Here is a 20,401-nt window from a genome sequence, read left to right as displayed (position 1 = left end):
TTACTCTTGAGAACCCAAAATAATAATCATCTTATTCAAAAGGATATGTTCTTGTACAAACTTGTATAGCACTTGCTCGGCTATAAGATTTAGACAAAAGCCAACTCTAAGTTTGTCTTTCTTCTAGAACTCCTTCACTTGAATGATCTTCAAATCTTGTTTTTCTTTCTTCACAATCTCTCTACTGATCTCGAGAGAGTATTATCATATGAAACTATGATCACAAACACTTATACATGGATCAAGTGTTTTGACTCTTTGTGAGGACTCAATCTCAAGCGAACATGCAAGACTCTACCAAATATTCTTGCGTCTCTAGGTTCTCTCCCTTTGCTGTCTGTTTTTCCTTCTTATCAAGGTTAGCTAACGTGTTCACCAAAACAACCAAAAACAGCTAATTACCCTAATCCCCGTGTACAAGGAAAAACAAATCTTTTTGTGTTAATAACAATATATATAATTAAGGACACCAAATCCTAAAATATTAGGGAAATTAATAATCCAATATGGCACACAGAAAAATATCTTTAAATAACCAAAAGATATTAAACTCATTAACCTCAATGATACTTTCCCGTTTTGTATGGAATGCCAACACACAAAACTTGTACCTACATATTTCCTCAAGGGGATGGATGATTATTGTAATAGTACCAAGTGGAACTTAGTTTTGAACCTTTGATTGTCTGTGTTATATTATAAATAGTACTTTTGATGGATACATAATACATATTATGACAGCTTCTCTCAAGTGGCTTAGCTCAAACTTGTATGGTGGCTTGACATCAAGGCGTGCATGTCTGCTAAGAACTTATCCTCGGGAACAACCTATACAGCTTACCTTGTGTATCAGCTCGCAGAAGTAAGATCGGGGTTGGCAAGAACACCTATTGTGTTGCGCGTCAATTATCGACAAAGTGCAATTGTGAGTGTGCATAGTGTGATCCTAGACCCTATGCCTCAGGAAGCTCGACACGGAGGAGATGGGTGGATGGAGATTGAGATGGGTCAATTCTTCATTGAACAAGGAAATGATGATGCTGCTATAGAGTGCAGTGTAACGGAAGTTAGTAACCTAAAGGGCGGCCTCATTGTGGAAGGTATTGAGCTTAGGCCTATGCATATGTAACTATAACTTTCCAGAGGGCTCTAATTTGTGACAATTTTCATTACCCTCTCTGTGCATCCACTCAATTGTTCATTATATTTATTCCGTGATAGCTATATCGGGACATTTAAAACCTCGTACCTGCTTCAATCTGATTTCATATTTGTGACAATGATTTGTCAACATTGAGAGCACAAAAGATAGATTGTCAATGACAATGTCGTAACCTATTACACCGATTTGTTATGTCCCATCTATAAATTAACTTTTACAGTATACGTCTCGCTAAGATTTGACAGTCATACTTATGAATCATATTGTTATTCAACAAGAATTGAACAAGCATGACAGTAGATGTTGGAAAAATTTGGGTCGATGGATGTTATCTTCGCCTTCAGATTTCGTCTCCTACAAAATTCCACAAATAGAATATTTTATTAGTAAACAAATATAATCACATTGATGCTATAATAAGCTGAAAATAAAAGATTAACACTTATCTTTTAGATTTGTAAGCCGCCACCCAACGATTGCTTCAAAACAATTTAAGGTTGAGACATGTAAACACTGTCCTTAAGAGTAAATTTCGCCCCTCGGAGACAATGTCTCGGTGTAGTAGGTTTGTGGCACCCTACCCTCCAGGGTACAACAACCGTTAATCCTTGTAAGCGTACGTATATTCGCAAACTTAGCTCCTAGAACTGCTTGATTATTTCCTTTGGCAGACATGAAATAGTAAAATTCTCAAAACTTTACGGCAAAGTAATTCAATAGATAGAGAGTTAGAGAGAGAAAGAGAGACTGATTTTTAAATAGATGATGAAGGATAGAATATGTGTATTTCGCCCCTCGGAGACAATGTCTCGATGTAGCAGGTTTGTGGCACCCTACCCTCCAGGATATAACAACCGTTAATCCTTGTAAGCGTACATTCGCAAACTTAGATCCTAGAACTGCTTGATTCTTTCCTTTGGCAGACATGAAATAGTACAATTCTCAAAACTTTACGGCAATGTAATTCAATAGATAGAGAGTTAGAGAGAGAAAGAGAGACTGATTTTTAAATAGATGATGAAGGATAGAATATGTGTCTCTATGGAGCAAGTGGTATTTTTGGCTTATAAAGGAGTTGCTAACTGGTATAATTATACAAGTCATAAAGAGTTAGAATGATAATAGAGGGGTTACAAAATTGGTAAATGTTAATTATAACCCCATGTAAGAAACACAATTATAAGATAGGTTATGATCATGATAAATATATATTAATATGAGTCAATTCTTAATTTATAATCCTCAATAAATGCTCTAAAAACAAAATGAAAATTCACAACTCTAAAATTTAAATTGATGCATTTAGAAAACAGACAAGCATGGAATCTTTTCTCAATCCAATTGAGAAAACTGGAATACGAGCCTCTCAATCTGTCCTAGACGACCTTAGTAAGGAACTTCAGTTCTGTCTGGTTACGAAGGTGGTAACGGGAAGAGGATTCCGAAGGGATGATTTCATTAATATGATGATGGGACTCTGGAAATTTGCCAAAGGCTTAGCGGTTAAAACAGTGGCAACAGACACTTTTCTTTTCCGTTTTATGCATCATTCTGACATGTTGGAAGTGCTTAACAAAAAGCCTTGGTCTTTTGGTGATAATCTCATATTGTTGCAGCAGGTTGGCCCTTCCTCCTTCTTGCATAACTTGAATCTGAGGCATGTTTCTTTCTGGGTTCATGCTCATAAAGTTCCCTGGATGCGGATGACGGACACCACAACAAAACTAATTGGTGATATACTTTGGGAAATTATATGGATGTTCGTAGATATGGGGAGTTTGATTGTATTGGAGAAACTCTCCGTATTCGGATTCGGTTAGATGCTTATCGGCCCCTATGCAGAAAGACGGTGATTAACTTTGATGAAATTGGAGACAGGGAAGTGGAATTCACCTATGAAAGGCTACCTGAATTTTGTGCTTTCTGTGGACTTATATCACATTGGACTGAGGATTGTCCTCACCGTCTCTTACATCCAGCCAACAAGAATGACTTTCTGTTCACTGACAAACTCAGGGAGACTCTTCGGGTGCCCAAACCAAGGTGTTTCCCTCGATCATCTCCGATGGGAAATTCAGTGAATCAGCCTTTTTCACCATCTAGTTCCGGCATCGGGGGAGGAGGTGAGTTGCCGGAAAGGAGGCGGTTGGAATCTGGTAGTTACAGAGCGGTTAATAGCGCTAGAGAAGAAGTATTCTTCCATCATCTAGTACTGTAGGACAACTGTCTTGCCCCTCTATTTTTGGGCCACGGTCTCAATATTAACCATTTTGAGCCCAGCCCACATTTTGAAAGGCCTTTTATCCTCCCATTAGTTTCCAATTCTGATCCTTTACCCAGAGAAACGGTGGATGAATCTCAACCGCTCTTTACCTCCTCTCAGCGACCCAACTCCTCTTCTCCATTTCAGAATGCAGGATTTTTTGCTGCAATCCTAGAGGCTGCTCTCATTGATATCCCCGTGCGCCAATTCCACTTGGATGACATTTGTTCAACTGGTGAAAAGCATTCATCTATGTCAGAAGCGGATCCTTTCCCAGTCACTTCGACAAGAGTACGACGGCGATTGAGTTCCCAAAGGGGCAGTTCTAAGCGGCGGTGTGGTGTCAAACAAGTCGGGCGGTCTCGCTCGGCTTTCCAACAATGAAGCTCTTAAGTTGGAATATCTGGGGTCTGGTAAGACCTCGCGCACCCTGGTCTCTTAGAAAACTTCTAAGAGATCACACACCAGACATAGTGTTCTTAATGGAGACCAATTTGGAGGTAAGTCAGATGGAAGAACTTTGTTAAGATTTGCATTTTTCTTGTTGTGCAATAGGTAGGACTACTATGGGTGGAGGTGGTTTGTTGTTGATGTGGAAAGGGGATTGGAAGGTGGAGGGTCTGAATTCCTCATTGGATCATATTGACGGGTTGGCCACTTCTCCGACAGGAGATGTCTTTAGAATAACTAGGTTTTATGGAAACCCAGATGCACAGCAGAGATCCTTTTCATGGGAATTACTTCGGCGTATTTCCTATACTGTGACAATAGGCTGGTTGATTTTCGGGGATTTTAATGAATTGTTGGATGTTTTGGAGAAAAATGGGAGACGAGAAAGATCAATGGGTCAGATTCTAAAATTTCGGGCAGCGATGGCTTTCCTCAGTGCCATATGAGGGGTATCCTTTCACTTGGTCGAATGGGCAGGAAGGCGATGATTTTGTGGAGGAGCGTTTGGATAGGGGCTTTGCTAACATTGAGTTTATGGCACAATTTTCTCACATCAATTGTCGCCATCTTATTAATAAGGTGTCTGATCATAGACCTCTTCTTTTTAAGGTTTACACTCACTTACAGTGGGTAGAGATCAAAGCTAAGAAGCGTCGGCGGTTTCAATTTGAAGAAGTGTGGCTAACTGATGAAGCTTGTGGGGGGTTAGTGCAAGAAAGTTGGGACTCTCTCAATCCAGGGGTTTCTTTATCCATAAAGTTGTCACATTTCACTTCTACTTAAGCACAATGGGGCGTTGTAGGCTTTAGAAATATTGGCTTCAAGGTTCGGAATATACGACGATGTCTTGATGAGTGTTATTCCAGGTATTCTGACCCAGCAACTAAACCTCTCATATCACAGTTGGCAGAAGAACTTTTACAGTTGCAGGATAAGGAAGAGATTTTATGGAGACAGCGATCACAGGTCACTTGGTTATATTCGGGTGATCGTAACATGAGGTACTTTCATGAAAGAGCATCTGGCAGGCAAAGGACTAATTCAGTTACTGGTTTGTTTGATAATCAGGGAATATGGCAGACGGAGTCCGATGTTATTGGGCAGTTGTTTTGTTCTTACTTTGCTAAACTTTTCAGCAAAACTAGTGGGCTAAACATGAACGGAGTGTTGGATTGTGTTCCACAGTTGGTTACTTTACAAATGAATCGGCAATTGCTATAACCATTCGAAAGAAAAGAGGCGGAATTCTGTCACGTCCCTGATTTTTAATACAAATAAAAATCGATATACAATCTCATAATTATATATGCGTGAACGTTCAGTTATCAATACAAAATACCTATCAACTTTTTTTCCTTTAAAACCAATTACATATTGATGCCCTGAACCCACTGTGACAATATTGACCCGCTCCATAGAGTCATATATTACATAAGCTTACGAATTATATTGTCAACAACAAAATAAAACGTAAATGCTGCTTAGAATTAACTATACAACGAAAGTCCTTATCAACGGTAAAGTCACAAAAATGGCTTCATAGCGTAAAGCTGCAAAGGCACTACCTCAGCTTCAGCCCCGATTATCCTGACCTGCAAGATTAACTCCTACACCTTTTGAATGGTGCACCGGGTTGCCACACAACAAACCCGATAAGCTTTTGCAAGCCTGTATGAGTAAACTCAAAACTACAAAGCAAAACACATTTTTAAGTCACCTCAACCTAAACACGATATGCACATATCTCACACCTACGACCATCAATTCCATAACCTTTCATATCGTGCCTACATAAGTCAACTGGTGACTAAAGCCTCATGCTCAGATTCTCAACTAGCGTCCCATTACATAAATTCAATCAAACAAGACTTCCTCAAGCAATGTTTGACGCCATTCTAACGCACTACTGCGAATTCCAAATCACACTCATTCCCTCCTCTCCCAGGAGCTTTTGTCATCAACATGACATCAAAGGTGAAAAATCAATGAATCCCCTTCCTATCCTCATCACAGAGTACAATTCGTCACCACTATGGCTCTTAAGATAAATCAAACCATCAATCAATACAATCAAGAAGAAACAAAGCAATCACATTTCAAAACAAGCAAAATATAATTTAGTTCAGGAGGTCACACTAAGTCAAGCAATTCAATCATAGTAATCAACGTAATCCCACACTCTGACGTCTGTAGGTAGCCTCGACCATCACAACAGTCTTCTCGATTATTGTTAACTTAATAACAATTTAGCTCCGTTACCGAGCAATCGTCACACTGATCATCGCACAGCTTCCACCTGTCATCACATAGATAGCCATCATCCTACTGATCATCACATAGATTTCAAGGATCATCACATAGATAGCAATTGTCCAGCTGATCATCACACAGATTTCGCCGGTTATCACTCAGAGAACAATCATCACCAAGATTCATCACACTGATTCCAACAATTTATTACACAAATATTCCTACACAAGCTTTACATGACAATCATCACAAAAGATTCATCACACTGATTCCAACAATTCATTATACAAATATTCCTACACAAGCTTTACATGGAAATCATCACAAAGATTCATCACACTGATTCCAACAATTCATTACACAAATATTCATACACAAGGTTTACATGGAAATCATCACAAATATTCATCACACTTATTCCAATAATTCATTACACAAATATTCCTACACAAGCTTCACATGGCAATCATCACAAAGATTCATCAATGCATATATATATTTCACGTAAATATATATATATATATATATATATATACACACACATAGTCATTCACTCAGTAATACCACAAATACCAACTATAGTCATATTAACCTAATAACTCCAAGACAATAGGGTAATCTTACTCATAACAAATATCGATTATGCTGATAACAAATATCGTGAGATTTACTCACCTTTGAATCCCGCTGCTTCTTCACACGAGAACCAAAACAAGCAAAATCGCCGCAATCCATTCAACAAGTCCAACAGGCACCTGAACACATAGGGTCTTGATTCAGTGCACGAATCACAAAATGATTAAAGTTCGAAACCTCCGTTTTAAACCCAAATCCCAAAAGTAATGCCAATTGAGGCAAAACTATATTCGAGACCTCCCTAACTCTCCAAAAAACTTCTACGATCGATGGGTCCAAACCACAAGTTGATGGGAAGCTCGAATCCTCACGGATCAAATAAATCAACCGGTATGAAACTGTAAAATCATAACAAATCCATTCGAACTCCAAAAATTGCATATTATATATCGAAACGCTCATATCAACGAGTGGAACAGATATAATACCAAAAACAGTTCTCTACATAGCCGGAAAGCCACCAGAACGCTGCCACAGGCGGTGGCGCACCGCCGCCGGCCAAAACTCAATATTTCACAAAACTCCTAACATCAAAACTGTTCATCTAAGCATGGTTATGAATTTTCATAACTAGCTCGAAGTCAGAAAATAAGCATAAAAGTTTGAAAACTACCTCACTAGCTGTGGATTACTATTCAATCCGAGTTGTACCAAGTTTCATGTGAATCGATCCAAATAACCACCAAGGATCGATCAAGGAGGTTGCTGCGAGCTCCCCAAGCTTTGTTTGAAGCTCCGCCGACGTTGGAGATCTGAGAACTGATCAGGTCCGATTTCTCTAAAAAGTCGCCGCCTTGCTGCACTTCCTCCGCCGATAATCACCACTAGAGGCTGCCACAGAGACGACCGCACAAGGAAGGCGAATCTATCTGTGCAGATTTCAAGGCCGGAGGTCGCCGGAGAATGGAGTTCCGACCGGGTCAGAATACCGGGTTCAGGTCGAGTCGATCGTGGGTGAGGAGAGAGAATGGAGAGTTTCTGATTTTTTTTTCAGAATGGTGAAAGTATAATGGAAATAGTAAATTTCCAAAAGTGGAAACTCCTATTTATAGAACTTTCCCAAAACTTCCGCAGACCATAACTTTCTCATACGAACTCCGATTGACGCGTTCCACATGTCCACGAACTTGTATCAACGTGCTCTACAACTCTCGTGAAGGAAGTTTTTAGAGAATCCCAACAAATAAAAAGTCAAACTTTGCAACCCCCCTAAAAGCACATTCTTCGAATAATAATTCGTCCGAAACATTTCGCTCCGTCCACGAGCCAAGAAACCGTCCAATAACCATAACATTAATTCATGAAAATCTTCAAAAAATAATTACGAATTTTCAGAGTATCACAAATTCACTCTATTCCATACGGCACCTTTAAAATCACCAGGGGATGATGGATTATCGGCAATTTTCTTTCAACGGTTTTGGAGCACAATTAGAGATGAAGTCTCTGCTATTTACTTGAGTGTCTTGAACGGATCAGCATCAGTCCAGTCTTTCAACCATACACTGTTGGCTTTGATTCCTAAAGTTTCCTCTCCAACAACTATGGCATATTTTCGGCCAATCAGCCTTTGTAATGTCATCTATAAGCTGGTGGCCAAGACTTTTGCAAACAGGTTAAAGAAGGTGTTGCCAACTGTTATTAGTTCTACCTAGAGTTCTTTTATTCCACATAGAAATATTCTGGATAATGTTATGATTGACTTTGAGGTGTGATGCATTTTGTGAAGAAAATGGATGATGGAAATATGGGGGCAATGATAATTAAGTTGGATATGGCAAAGGCCTATGATAGGGTGGAATGATACTTTTTGGAGGCAATGATGTTAAGGTTGGGGTTTCATCGCTTATGGGTGCAACGTATTATGGATTGCTTGGTAACGATTTCCTTTTCGGTGCTATGGAAAGGGAATCCTCTGGGGTACTTTGTTCCATCACATGGAATCAGGCAGGGCTATCCTTTGTCGCCATACTTGTTTCTTTTTGTGGCAGAAGGCTTCTCAAGGCTACTCCAATAGGCAGAGGCTAGAAGACAGATTTATGGTGTTCAAATTTCAAGGTTTGCGCCCTCAATATCTCATTTATTCCACGTTGATGATAGTCTTCTGTTTTTGGAAGCAAATCAGGCCACCCCACAAGTCATAAAAGATATTCTCTACATATATGAAGAAGTCTCAGGGCAGCAGATAAATTTTCAAAAATCAACTTTGTCTTTTAGCCCAAATGTGAGGGAAGAATATCAAGAGTTTCTAAGTAGTTTTTTGGGAATTCCGGTATTAGCCTGTCATGAGAAATATTTGGGTTTGCCAACTCTAGCGGGAAGAGGCAGAAGATGTTTGTTTAAGACTATTCGGGACAGGATTTGGTGAAGATAAATGGCTGGAAGGAAAAGCTTCTTTCCCAGGCGGGTAAAGAGATTCTTCTAAAATCAGTGGTTCAAGCTATTCCATCTTACTCAATGAGTGTTTTTCGGATGCCTGTGACTTTGAGCCAAGAACTATCGGGTTTAACAGCCAGGTTTTGGTGGGGAGGTAGAAAGGTAAGCATGGTCTTCATTGGCTGCGATGGGGTTCTTTATGCAAAAACAAGTTGAAAGGTGGGCTAGGCTTTCGAGATTTTGTTGATTTCAATCAAGCACTCTTGGCCAACCAATGTTGGAGATTGTTCTCTCTTCCTGATTTGTTGGTTACGAAAGTGTATAAAGGGCACTACTATCCCTCTTCTCTCTTCTATCTACATCTGTTGGGAGATCAAGCTCACTGATATGGAGATCCCTCCTTTGGGGTAGGGAACTATATATTTGCTTCTGGTCTGCGATGGAGGGTGAGTGGTGGTAGGTCGATTTTCATCTTTTGTGATGTATGGATTCCTATTCCATACACATATCGCATTTACTCCCCACCAAATTTGCTTTTCAATTCTCTTGTTTCTGAGTTGATTACCACGGATGGTTATTGGAACATTGAATTATTACATCACAGCTTTTGGTCAAGAGAGGTTGAAGTAATTCTCTCCATTCCTCTGCCGATAGCTCCTACTCTAGATAGATTGTGTTGGTATTACACAAGAAATGGATTATATATAGTCAAGCGTGGTTATCAATTGGCACAAAATTGCAGATTTAGAAATGAGGGGGGCAAAGGCAGTTCTAACTCACAAGAAGACCCGGTTTGGAAGTATGTGTGGAATCTGAAAGCTCCAGCTGCTACAAAGGTCTTTTTTTTGGTGTGTAATCCATGACATCTTGCCTTGTGCTTTTAATTTACATCGACGACATCTATTGTCTTCTCCGGTCTGTTCTCGCTGCAAAATGGGCTATGAAACTACAGTACATGCCTTATAGTCCTGCTCTAAAGCCAAAGAAGTTTGGCTGCTCACTTCTTTTAGTACTGCTGTGGGAGGGTGGAAACATGGCTTTTTAAAGAACTATTCAAATTTGGTATTTCTGTTCTTTCTAATTCGGAATTGATCTTTATCTTAATGTGTTGTCGTCGAATCTAGCAAGCACGGAATGAAGAAATTTTTCAAAACAAATATACCCCTGCTTCTGTTCTCTTCTCACAGATTCAAGCTTCAGTTTTAGAGTGGGTTTCCCTACACATTCGGCCTCCTCAACATTACCTTCAACAGGTAATTCTGACAAATGGGTGACACCAAGCTTCCCTTTTCTCAAATTAAATGTAGATGCTACTTTGGATGATGTACATGGTGTTAGAGATATGGGAGCAGTCTTACGTAATGAAAGAGGTGATCTTCTTATTGCGGCTTCTAAAGGATTTCGTAGAAGATTGGGTGTTAAGGCAGCGGAGATTTATGCGGCTGTGTTGGGTTTGCAGGTGCTATCTCAATCTAGTTTTCATACCTTTCATCTCATTCTGGAATTAGATGCTTTATTTGTAGTGAATGATCTTTGCAAGACAAGGGTTGACTGGTCTGTGGAGGGGATGCTAATTGAAGAGGTTAAAGACTTGTTTCATTTTTTTTCCTCTGTTATTTGTACACATTGCCCTAGGAAATGTAATCAGGCAACGCATGCTTTAGCTAGAAATGCACTTTTGTTTCCTGCATTTCAAGTTTGGGTAGAAGACGGGCCACAATAGCTCTCTGATGTACTTCAAACTGATGTATCTATCTAATTTGTTTATCAATGAAAGTTTCTTCTTCTCAAAAAAAAAATATATGGTGGTGTATTTTGAAATATCAACTAAAATTCCAACAATAGCCACCCTTGTCTATATGAATATATTTTCTTAACCGTCCCTGATATGAATATATTTTCTTAACCGTCCCTGATTGATAGCGTGATCCAACCTTAAAGAGTCGATCATTGGTAATGGGACTATTGACGCTGGAAAATGTAGGTCACCGAATGATTCATAGATTAAAGGCCAGCAGCTAGCCAGACCCTTCCAGTCCTAGATATCAAGTTTCACTCATCCATATATGCCGCTAGATTTCCCAATTAATGATGTCGATGCTTTGTCCTCCATTGACAATAAAACTTGACTATGGCAGTATAGGTACATGCATGTTTTAAAAGAAGAAAAAATGGGAGGACGAATGATGCAAATTCATGGTATGGTAGCCCATGATAATAATTAAGTGAGGAAGAGGGAACCCCCACGTGACGTGTTGATGATCAGAAGTCAAAATGAAAGATCAAATACATCATACTAGTCTGTAATCACATACTCTGCATGTGTAAGAAAAATTTTAATTGTAAAAAAAAAAAAAAAAATTATTTGCAGAAGAAATAGATTCAGTGGGTAGTTATTGCATAGATAAAATAGTGGGAGAGAAAAGTGGAGGTTGTGCAATCATCTTTTTAATTTTCTGAATAAAAATCTATTTTATAATTGTCCTATTTACCCTTGTGATTTAATTTATTCTCAAAGTTTTTAAATCTTTTACGGTTAAATCTGTCAAAATTTTCAGTTTTGGCTAGCAAAGTCTCTTCTCTTAATAATAGTATAAATATATATATCTTATATAATTAAGTCAATTATTGAGGGAATGGTTAAATTTTTGAACTATCATATATGCTCTCACATAGTATCTATATTAATAAATAAATTATTTCTATATGAGGATAAGATAAAAATATTGCAATACCTCCCATGAAAAAAGGAAAAACTTCCTCAAAATCAGGAGAGAAACTGTTGTAAATTTTTTAAATTTAAAAAGATAAAAATAAAAGTCAATTCCACACATGTTAAGGGGTGTGTGTATATATATATATATCTATACTATTATTAAGAGAACCCACTTTGTCAGTCAAAGTGGGTGTGAAATAACGTAAATATCCTTAAACTATAGTTTAATTTAAAATAGTCTTTAATATATAAGGGATATTATGGTAAATAACAAAATATAAATGAAAATAAAAATTCAGAAAAAGTAGGAAATGATAACTTCTCATCCCACATTATTCTACATATATAACTTCTCAATCCCACTATCTACGGATATAACTGCTCACATCTTACATATGTAATTTTTTCCCCCTCTAAAAAGTAAAAATAAAAACTGTTTAACACATACATCGCATGTTTCAATAAAGACTGGTATATATGTGTGTGTGTGTGTGTTGATGTTGATTGTGATTGATTTAGAACACGAATGTCATCCGATGCGATGGAGTTAACAGATTTGGAGACGTTACCGGAGGAGTGCATGGCCCATGTTCTTTCCCTCACGTCCCCAAAGACGCGTGCAGATCAGCCGCCGTCTCCTCCGCCTTTCGCTTCGCCGCGCAATCCCAAACTCTTTGGGAACGTTTCTTACCCCATGACTATCGTCAAATCATCTCTCGATCCGTTTCTCCTCCTCTGCCATCAATCTCCTCTCTCTCTAACAAGGACCTCTACTTCCGTCTCTGCGACTCCCCCATCTTCCTCGACGATGGCAATTTGGTAATCTCTCTCTTTCTCTCATCACGACTTCATTGGTTATCTGGAGATTGTTGATTTGCTTTGATGACTTGTTTTGATCGATCCATGATCACCATGCACAGAGTTTCTCATTGGATAAATTGAGTAATAAAAAATGTTGGATGCTGGGAGCCAGACTGTTGAGCATTACATGGGAAGACACTGCAGACTACTGGGAATGGAATTCTCTACCCGAATCCAGGTCGGTGAATTTGTTTCTACGATGTTGTTAGAGCTTGACTTGCCTGCTCCATCTTATTTGGTTTCGGCTGCTTACTTGCATAACCTGGTTGTTTCAGTTTATGTACATATGCTTCTAATAGTCAACGATGGTTTCAATTCAACTTTTTGGGGCCAAACAAATTATGAATCGAAGCTAATTATAGTTTGTTATGGGTCAAGATAAATCTCAAGCCGTAATATTATCTTGTGGAACTGTGCTGGATGTGTGATAGCTAGTGAGGGTGCTGCATTAAATCAAGGTGAATAAAGGGGGTTGCCCTGGTGACCTATGAAGCTTGACTCCTTTGCCATTGCGGCGATATACAGATCCCTAAGCCTACATAAAAAAGAACTGCATGCTCATAATCAAATACAAGAGTATGATTTTTGCTATATGTCTCCCTTCAATTAGTCAAACAAGAACGAGAACACAAAAGTAACTAGAACCTCGTCCTGGATGGGAGTGATTGATGTCTTATCCGAATCTTTTGGGATGTTATATATGCCATGATAACGTACATACAAGAATGTTACAACTAACCTGTTGAAATTGTGATGCATTCGTGAATCATAGGTTATCTCTTCCTCTATTGATTGATCTTTGCTTTTTCTTCCTTGGTATCGATACTTCATTCTTTGCTATTGCAATAATTAATTGTTTATTGGATACTTAGTTCTGGCTCCAATTCGGTGAAGAAGAGGATGCTTGCTCCTACCCACAGTATGTTCTTGTAACCACTTGATTGAAATTGTGATGCAATGAAGCATATGTGAATGACAGGTTCTCCGAAGTGGCTGAGCTCAGATTTGTATGGTGGCTTGAGATTAAGGGAAACATAGACACTAAAATTTTGTCCCCCCGAACAGCCTACGCAGCTTACCTTGTATATCAGTGTCCAGAAGAATCGCAATGGGGGTTTGAGGGAATGCCTATTACGGTGCGTGTCACCAATGAACAAAATGAAGTTGTAGCTGAGCACGATGTGTTCCTAGCAGACCCGCCAGAAGACATGCCTCCACAAGCTCGAAGCAGAGGAGATGGATGGATGGAGATTGAGTTGGGTGAAATTTTCAACCAAGAAGATGATGCTACTGTGGAGTTTCGTCTGAGGGAAACTGTGAGTGGCGAGCCTAAGGGCGGCCTCATTGTGGAAGGTATTGAGCTTAGGCCTAAACTATATATATATAGTACATAGAATGAAATTGCTAAGATGTCATCAACTCAATAATAAGTCTCCATGCCATTGGTAAAATGCGTATCCCTTTTGGGAATAGAATAAAGTAGCTAAGTTTGCTTTGGTTTCAGGGTTACAAGTTTCATAAAGTAGGCATGCCTGTCCCTTCGAAACTTGATGGACTCTTTTCTACTTCTTATACAAGATAGTTCATCAATACAAATTGTCATCCTTTGATAAAATAATAATAAAATAAAATAAAACCCTCTTTTTTTGTTCTTGAAAGGGGCTGGTGAGGCTATCCTCAAGTCTTGATCAATGAAATTGCAGGATACAAGGGAGAGACGTAGAGTCTGAATCCCAGATTACAATAAGCATAAAGAGAACATCTTGAAATAATACAAGAATTCTCTACAAAATCTATGTAATCTAACAAGCACCAATTAACAAAGAGTGCACAAATGGTTATTCCATTTGCTTCACGAAGATGCTTCAGTACAAATAGCACAGGTTTCCCACTATATTGCCATATGGAAATAAATCTGGTGACACTCAGTTTCATCCTGCCACTAGAATGGTGCGTCCATTTGATCAAGCAAATAGGTTGCAGTCTCGCTAGGTCAGACAAGGCACACAGAGTGTACATACTGGGACAAAGCCCACGTCGCCGTATCTAAAAGTGGTAGGGACTTATTACCAGCATAGAGCCACTTCTTACTAAAAATAAATGACAATAATAAAGCAAAGCGGAAAAATAAGTTGAGCCATGCACTTCAAAAAACCCTCTTTTGAAAAGTGGGGATGCTCCCCCTTCTTGCTAATTGCTTTCTTATTCAATTGAATCTCTCTTAGATGTTCTTCACTCCGCTATTTGCTATTTTTAATTCCATGATTTTTGTATTTAGAGTATAATTTCTTTTGTTAACACTTCACACAACTTAAAATTCAAATAAACACATAAAAGTTTGAAAATAGGTTAGGCCAATACCCCATTTGCCATCGCGCAGTCTTCACCCTCAGATTAAAAATCTCATCATATATTTTTTAACGTAGAACAGCTTGTTGATGGATCTTTGAAACAATCAAATATGTGTAAAAGTTCCGGACTCCTTGAAATTTGTGTTCAAGCAACTTGGACCCATATTTTGCCTATTTTTAATGTATGCCTTTTTTTTTTTTTTTAATCTCTCAGGCTTTCAATTCCTATGATTTCACAATTTTCTCATCTAAACATACATACCTATGGTGTGTTTGAATGAAGGAAAAAAGATGGAATTTAAATGACAATGAGGGATTCATAATTTCTAAATATGAATGAGAAATTTTAAATACACACCCCTAATCACTTAATACACATCCCTATTATTTTATAAGATTAAATATTGTTTACTCTCTATACTTATAGGGTTTCATCATTTCAGTCCCTGACCTTTGAATTTCACCTAAAAAGTTCCTGAACTCTCAATTTCCTCCCAGTTGGTCCCTAGCGTCAAAATTTTCTATTAAAGTTGCTGAAAATGTCTATTATGCCCTCACTTACTTTGTTTTTTTTTAAATTTATTTTTTCTCTTTCTTTTATTTCTTTTTTTCATTTCACCTTTTGAAGGTCTGTGGATTGGAACCATCTTGATCATGAGATGAACAGAAGAAAGCCTGAAGAAGAAGAGAGGTAAAAAGAAAAAAAATAAAAAAAGAGAGGAAGAGAAATATATGTATATATATATATATATATTTAAGTAAATGAGGGTATAATAGACTTTTTAGGGGAAGATAACGGAGTCTTTGACTGATGCTTGACGGCAGGGACCAATTAGGAGGAAATTAGGAGTTTAGAGACTTTTTAGGTGAAATTCGAAGGTCAGGAACTGAAACGATGAAACCCTATAAGTATAGAGAGTAAGCAATATTTAACCCTATTTTATATTTCAAATCATATTTTGTAGGTTGGTTAAATGACCAAAATAGACATCTATGCATTAGAAGAAGAAAAAAAATAGTCATTTTTGTTAAAGGAAAAACATATTATGTGTCTTCGTCAAAGTGACTAACGAAGAGAAAATCAAGGAATTAGCGATTACCAATCAATCAGCATAGATTACAGATCAATCAGCATTTAATGTCATCATTGTAATTGATATTTTCGTTGTAATTCCCTCCCTATATAAAGGGACTATGAAATGAAATGAGTAGACCAATTCTGATTGCATTTTACTTTTACACGTTATCAGCACGCACAAAACCAATAACCAAGAAAAAATTCTAGCTTAAAATAAAAAATAAAAAAAAACCCTAGCTTCAAGAAAAAAATCCAAACCCTAGCAGAAAACTTTTTTTCTTCTTCTTTCGGCCGCCACCATAAAAAAAATAAAAAATTTCCTCTTGCAGTGAACACCTGTAGACCATCTGACCGAGTGGCCTCCAGCGCAGCCGCGCAGCAGCCTACTGTCCACTACCCCGCGCTACTGCAGCAGCGCCCCAGCAACAGTAGCGCACGTCCAGCTGTAGCATCACCACCTTCAAACCAGCACAGCCCGCGCGTCTGTGCAGCACTCCACGCCCTGCCCAACCTTGCCCCCGGACGCATAGCCCCCGCATTGCATCCTCGCTGCCCTGCCCAGTGGCATAGCCACCACCTACAAACCAGAAGGAAGAAGAGAAAAAAAAAAAAAAAAGAAGAAGAAGAGGGCCCTCCAGCCTAGGGGTCATCATGGGCCGGGCTAGGGCAGGCCTTACCCTAAATTTTAGGGCTTAAGGTCGGGTTGGGCAGGGCCTAGTCAAAGTCAACAAAATTTAGGGCCAGGTAGGGTCGGGTCAGGGCTTAAATATGCTAACCCTTACCCGTCCGAAAAGCCCTATCAGTTAGGGCCGAAAGGGTCGGGTCGGGCAGGCCTTTCAAATAGGGCCAAATAGGGTCGAAATGGGCCGAAAAGAAAAAAAAAACATTATTTTTTTCTTCTAAAAATATGCTCAATGATATATATATATATATATATATATATATATATATAGGTAATAAAAGACTCATTGTTTTTTATTGATCATATTTAATACACACACACACATAGGAATTAACTTATAACATTTATTAATATTAGTTAAGGTGGTTATATTCAAGTAACTATCTATATAAATCTCTCAATATTAATTGTTGTGTAACAAAGAAAATAGAAATTTTTCTTATGAAATCAATTACAAAGAAAGAGATAAATTGCATATTATAGAAAAAAGAGAAACATAATTAAAAATAGAAAAATAAAAATTATTAGGGCTTATTCGGGCGAGCTCAAACTGGCCGGGCCGGGCTTCATTTTCATGGCCCATACCCTACCCTATTTTAGAAAGGATCGGGCCGAAGGGCCAAATGATGACCCCTACTCCAACCTAGAAAGAAAAAAGAAGAAACAGGCCCCCTGGCCTAGAAAAAAAAAAAAAAAAGATAAAAGGAGCTTATCCGGCCCAAAGAAAAGAGCCGGCCCAATTAAAAAAAAAAAAAGGCAGGCCAAGAAAAAGTAAAAAAAAAGAACAACAAGGCCCGTGGCCCATTGCTGAAAAGAGAGAGGAAACAGCTAAGTTTTTCTCAAACCCAAAAACATCGTTGCGCACGCCTACATTAACACGCGCGTGCGCTAGGATTGTTTTATTTTCTCGAAACCAAAGTATGTTCTCTTTTATTTATTTAATTTCATACTATGGTATATTTAATTATTTATAATTAGAATTTTTTTGAGCATGCTATGTTATTGCTTATTATATATGTGATATATATTCGTGGAATCTAAAACATGTGAATTTCATTTATGCTTACTACTTTTAAGCATGCCTTATATTTTATTGTTTATGTTTTTATTATGTGATTTTGAGCATGTTTTGTCAATTTTATTTACGCTTATATAATTATTCATATGCATGCCTTTATATTATGCTATTGTTTATCTTTTATTTTACGCATGATATATTATTGCTATTATTATGTGTGACATATATTTTGGTGTATATTTGTGAATTTTAAGCATGCCATATACTTTATTTTTATATATGCTATGTTCTATTTATTATTACATGTGCTATGGTTATCTTTAGAATGCAACATATAAACTCCATTTTGCCATGATAATGAAAATTCATGCGCTTTATACATACACATTTACCGTGATAAACCGTGATAAAGCATTTTCACATAGCATCGAAAAATGTGACCATTACGAATCTTGGTCTTGAAATTTAATTCATATTCTTTGGAAAATAATTCACGTGGATGTCTTTATGACTGCGTAATTTATATATCTTCTCTCTTGTTTATGTAGATGGTTGATCCAACTCGACCTGAATTTGACATTTTGGACTCAGAATGACTTGAGTACCACCTTTGGGTTTTCGATGTAGAAACTGCCTTTGTGAAAAAAGACTACACTACCACCATTACAGACCCTAAAGACGATGTACCATCTAATAAGGTGAAAGCAAATGTCTTAATGTTCTGAGGCGACATATTGATCCTAACCTACGTTGGGAGTACCTTCAATTAAAGACACCCAAAGAATTGTGGGATGCCCTTAAGTAGACCTGTAAATGGACCGGGTTTGGATCAAATCGACCTAAATCCAAATCCGTTTACTAAAAGAAAAAACTCGATCCAAACCCGCTCCGTTAACCCGGCGGATCATTGATAGCTTGATCCAAACCCTTATCCGCTGGATTAACGGATACCCGATCCGCTAATCCGATCCGTTTATAATTTCAAATATTTTTGAATTTCTATTGTTCTATACCGTTCTTACCCTTTTGGTCAACTAAACATGCAAACCTTTATTGATAAATGATAAAGCTTCTTGGAATCTTGGCATTCTTGACATGTTTTGTTGATAATGTATCTTGAATCTTGGGAGATGTCCATCTTTAGACATCTTTTTTTTATAATGCCGTTTATGCTTAGATTCCTACAAAAACATTGTATTAAAAATTTGTAATATTTTATATTTTATATATTTTTAAAATAATATATTAATAAAAATAATATTTTATTATTACGAAAACGGGTTGGATCATTAACGGATCGGATCGACCTAAACCCGTATTTGATCCGTTAAATAAACGGGTTAACGGAGTCGGGTCATTAACGGATCAACTGATTAAAATGTTCGATCCAAACCCGTCCAATGGCCACGGATCTGGATCGGATCCTGATCAAAATCCGACCCATTTACAGGTCTACCCTTAAGGGACATTTTGGGAACATTCATGATATTTTGCTCCCAGAACTGATCGTTCAGTGGAATGAAATCCGCTTGCTTAAGTACAAAAGGGTCAATGACTTCAACACGGACATGTTGCGCCTCAAGGAACGTCTCAATTTCTGTGGAAAGAAACTCACAGAAGATGATATGATCCATAAAACTCTTTCCACTTTTCTTACTTCAGCACTTATACTAGCGAACCAATATAGGCTGGAATATGACAACAAAAGAATCACAATCTTTAATAAGCTGATCAACCTACTGCAAGTGGCTAAGAGGCATACTGAGGTTCTTTTGAACAACAATGCCAGGTCTGTTGGGACAAAGAAAATTCCCGAGACTAATTATGGCAAAGTAAAAAGTGGAAAGAACCCCAATGCAAAGGGGGTTGGACGTGCTGATCCCTACCCACGTAGCAACAATGCACCACGTGGCAAGGGACATAGGGGTCGTGGTATGGGCCGCGGAGACCCTCCCAATGTATGTCGCAGAGATGGTGGTGCTGGCCCTAGTGGTCATGGAAACAAGGTGCAAAAGGCACTGAAGAACCCTTCAGTCAAACAAAAAAGAGTTGGCAATGAACCATGATATAGGTGTGGAGTCATGGGCATTGGTACAAGAACTACCAAGCAAGCAACATAGTTGCAGCAACTTACAAGAGGTATAAGGAGTCTAAAGAACAAGAGGCTCACTATATGGAAGAAGAAGGCAATGACCTAGACGTCAACCTCACAATTGCAGACTTCAATAGCAGCAAAGAACTTGCTCAGTCAATGGATATCACTACAATAACATGATTTAAGGACACCTAAACTATGTCCTTAAATACATACAAGGACACTTAAAAAAAGAGTCCTCTATCCAGGTGTCATTGTAAGTCCCGAAAATGTGTCCTCTTATCTATACGAGGACACAATTTATGTGTCCTAATAGTTGTGTACGTGGTGTCCTTAAATCCATTAGAGGACAACTAAACTGTGTCCTAAAAGCTCTAGAAACGGTGTCCTCTTTTCTATACTAGGACACACAAACTGTGTCCTAAAAGCTCTAGAAATAGTGTCCTTAAATCCTTCAGAGGAC

General features: G+C 38.2%; 2 protein-coding genes across 2 annotated transcripts; both read left to right on the top strand.

The window, feature by feature from the left end:
* The first annotated feature begins 796 nt into the window (after window positions 1-796).
* On the top strand, window positions 797-1,129 carry LOC112197156 (putative F-box protein PP2-B12). Its single transcript, XM_024337734.1, has one exon. The coding sequence runs from the start codon at window positions 797-799 to the stop codon at window positions 1,127-1,129; it is 333 nt and encodes a 110-aa protein (XP_024193502.1).
* An 11,136-nt stretch (window positions 1,130-12,265) lies between these two features.
* On the top strand, window positions 12,266-14,339 carry LOC112197155 (putative F-box protein PP2-B12). The gene is made up of 3 exons (XM_024337733.2): window positions 12,266-12,672; window positions 12,774-12,892; window positions 13,694-14,339. Exons 2-3 carry the CDS (start codon window positions 12,813-12,815, stop codon window positions 14,106-14,108), a joined length of 495 nt encoding a protein of 164 aa, XP_024193501.2. The 5' UTR covers window positions 12,266-12,672; window positions 12,774-12,812; the 3' UTR covers window positions 14,109-14,339.
* The last annotated feature ends 6,062 nt before the right edge of the window (window positions 14,340-20,401 follow it).

Source organism: Rosa chinensis, chromosome 4, assembly GCF_002994745.2.
Source record: "Rosa chinensis cultivar Old Blush chromosome 4, RchiOBHm-V2, whole genome shotgun sequence".
Lineage (NCBI taxonomy): Eukaryota > Viridiplantae > Streptophyta > Magnoliopsida > Rosales > Rosaceae > Rosa > Rosa chinensis.
Note: the sequence above shows the minus strand (reverse complement) of the source record. Positions and strands in the feature narration are given on the sequence as shown.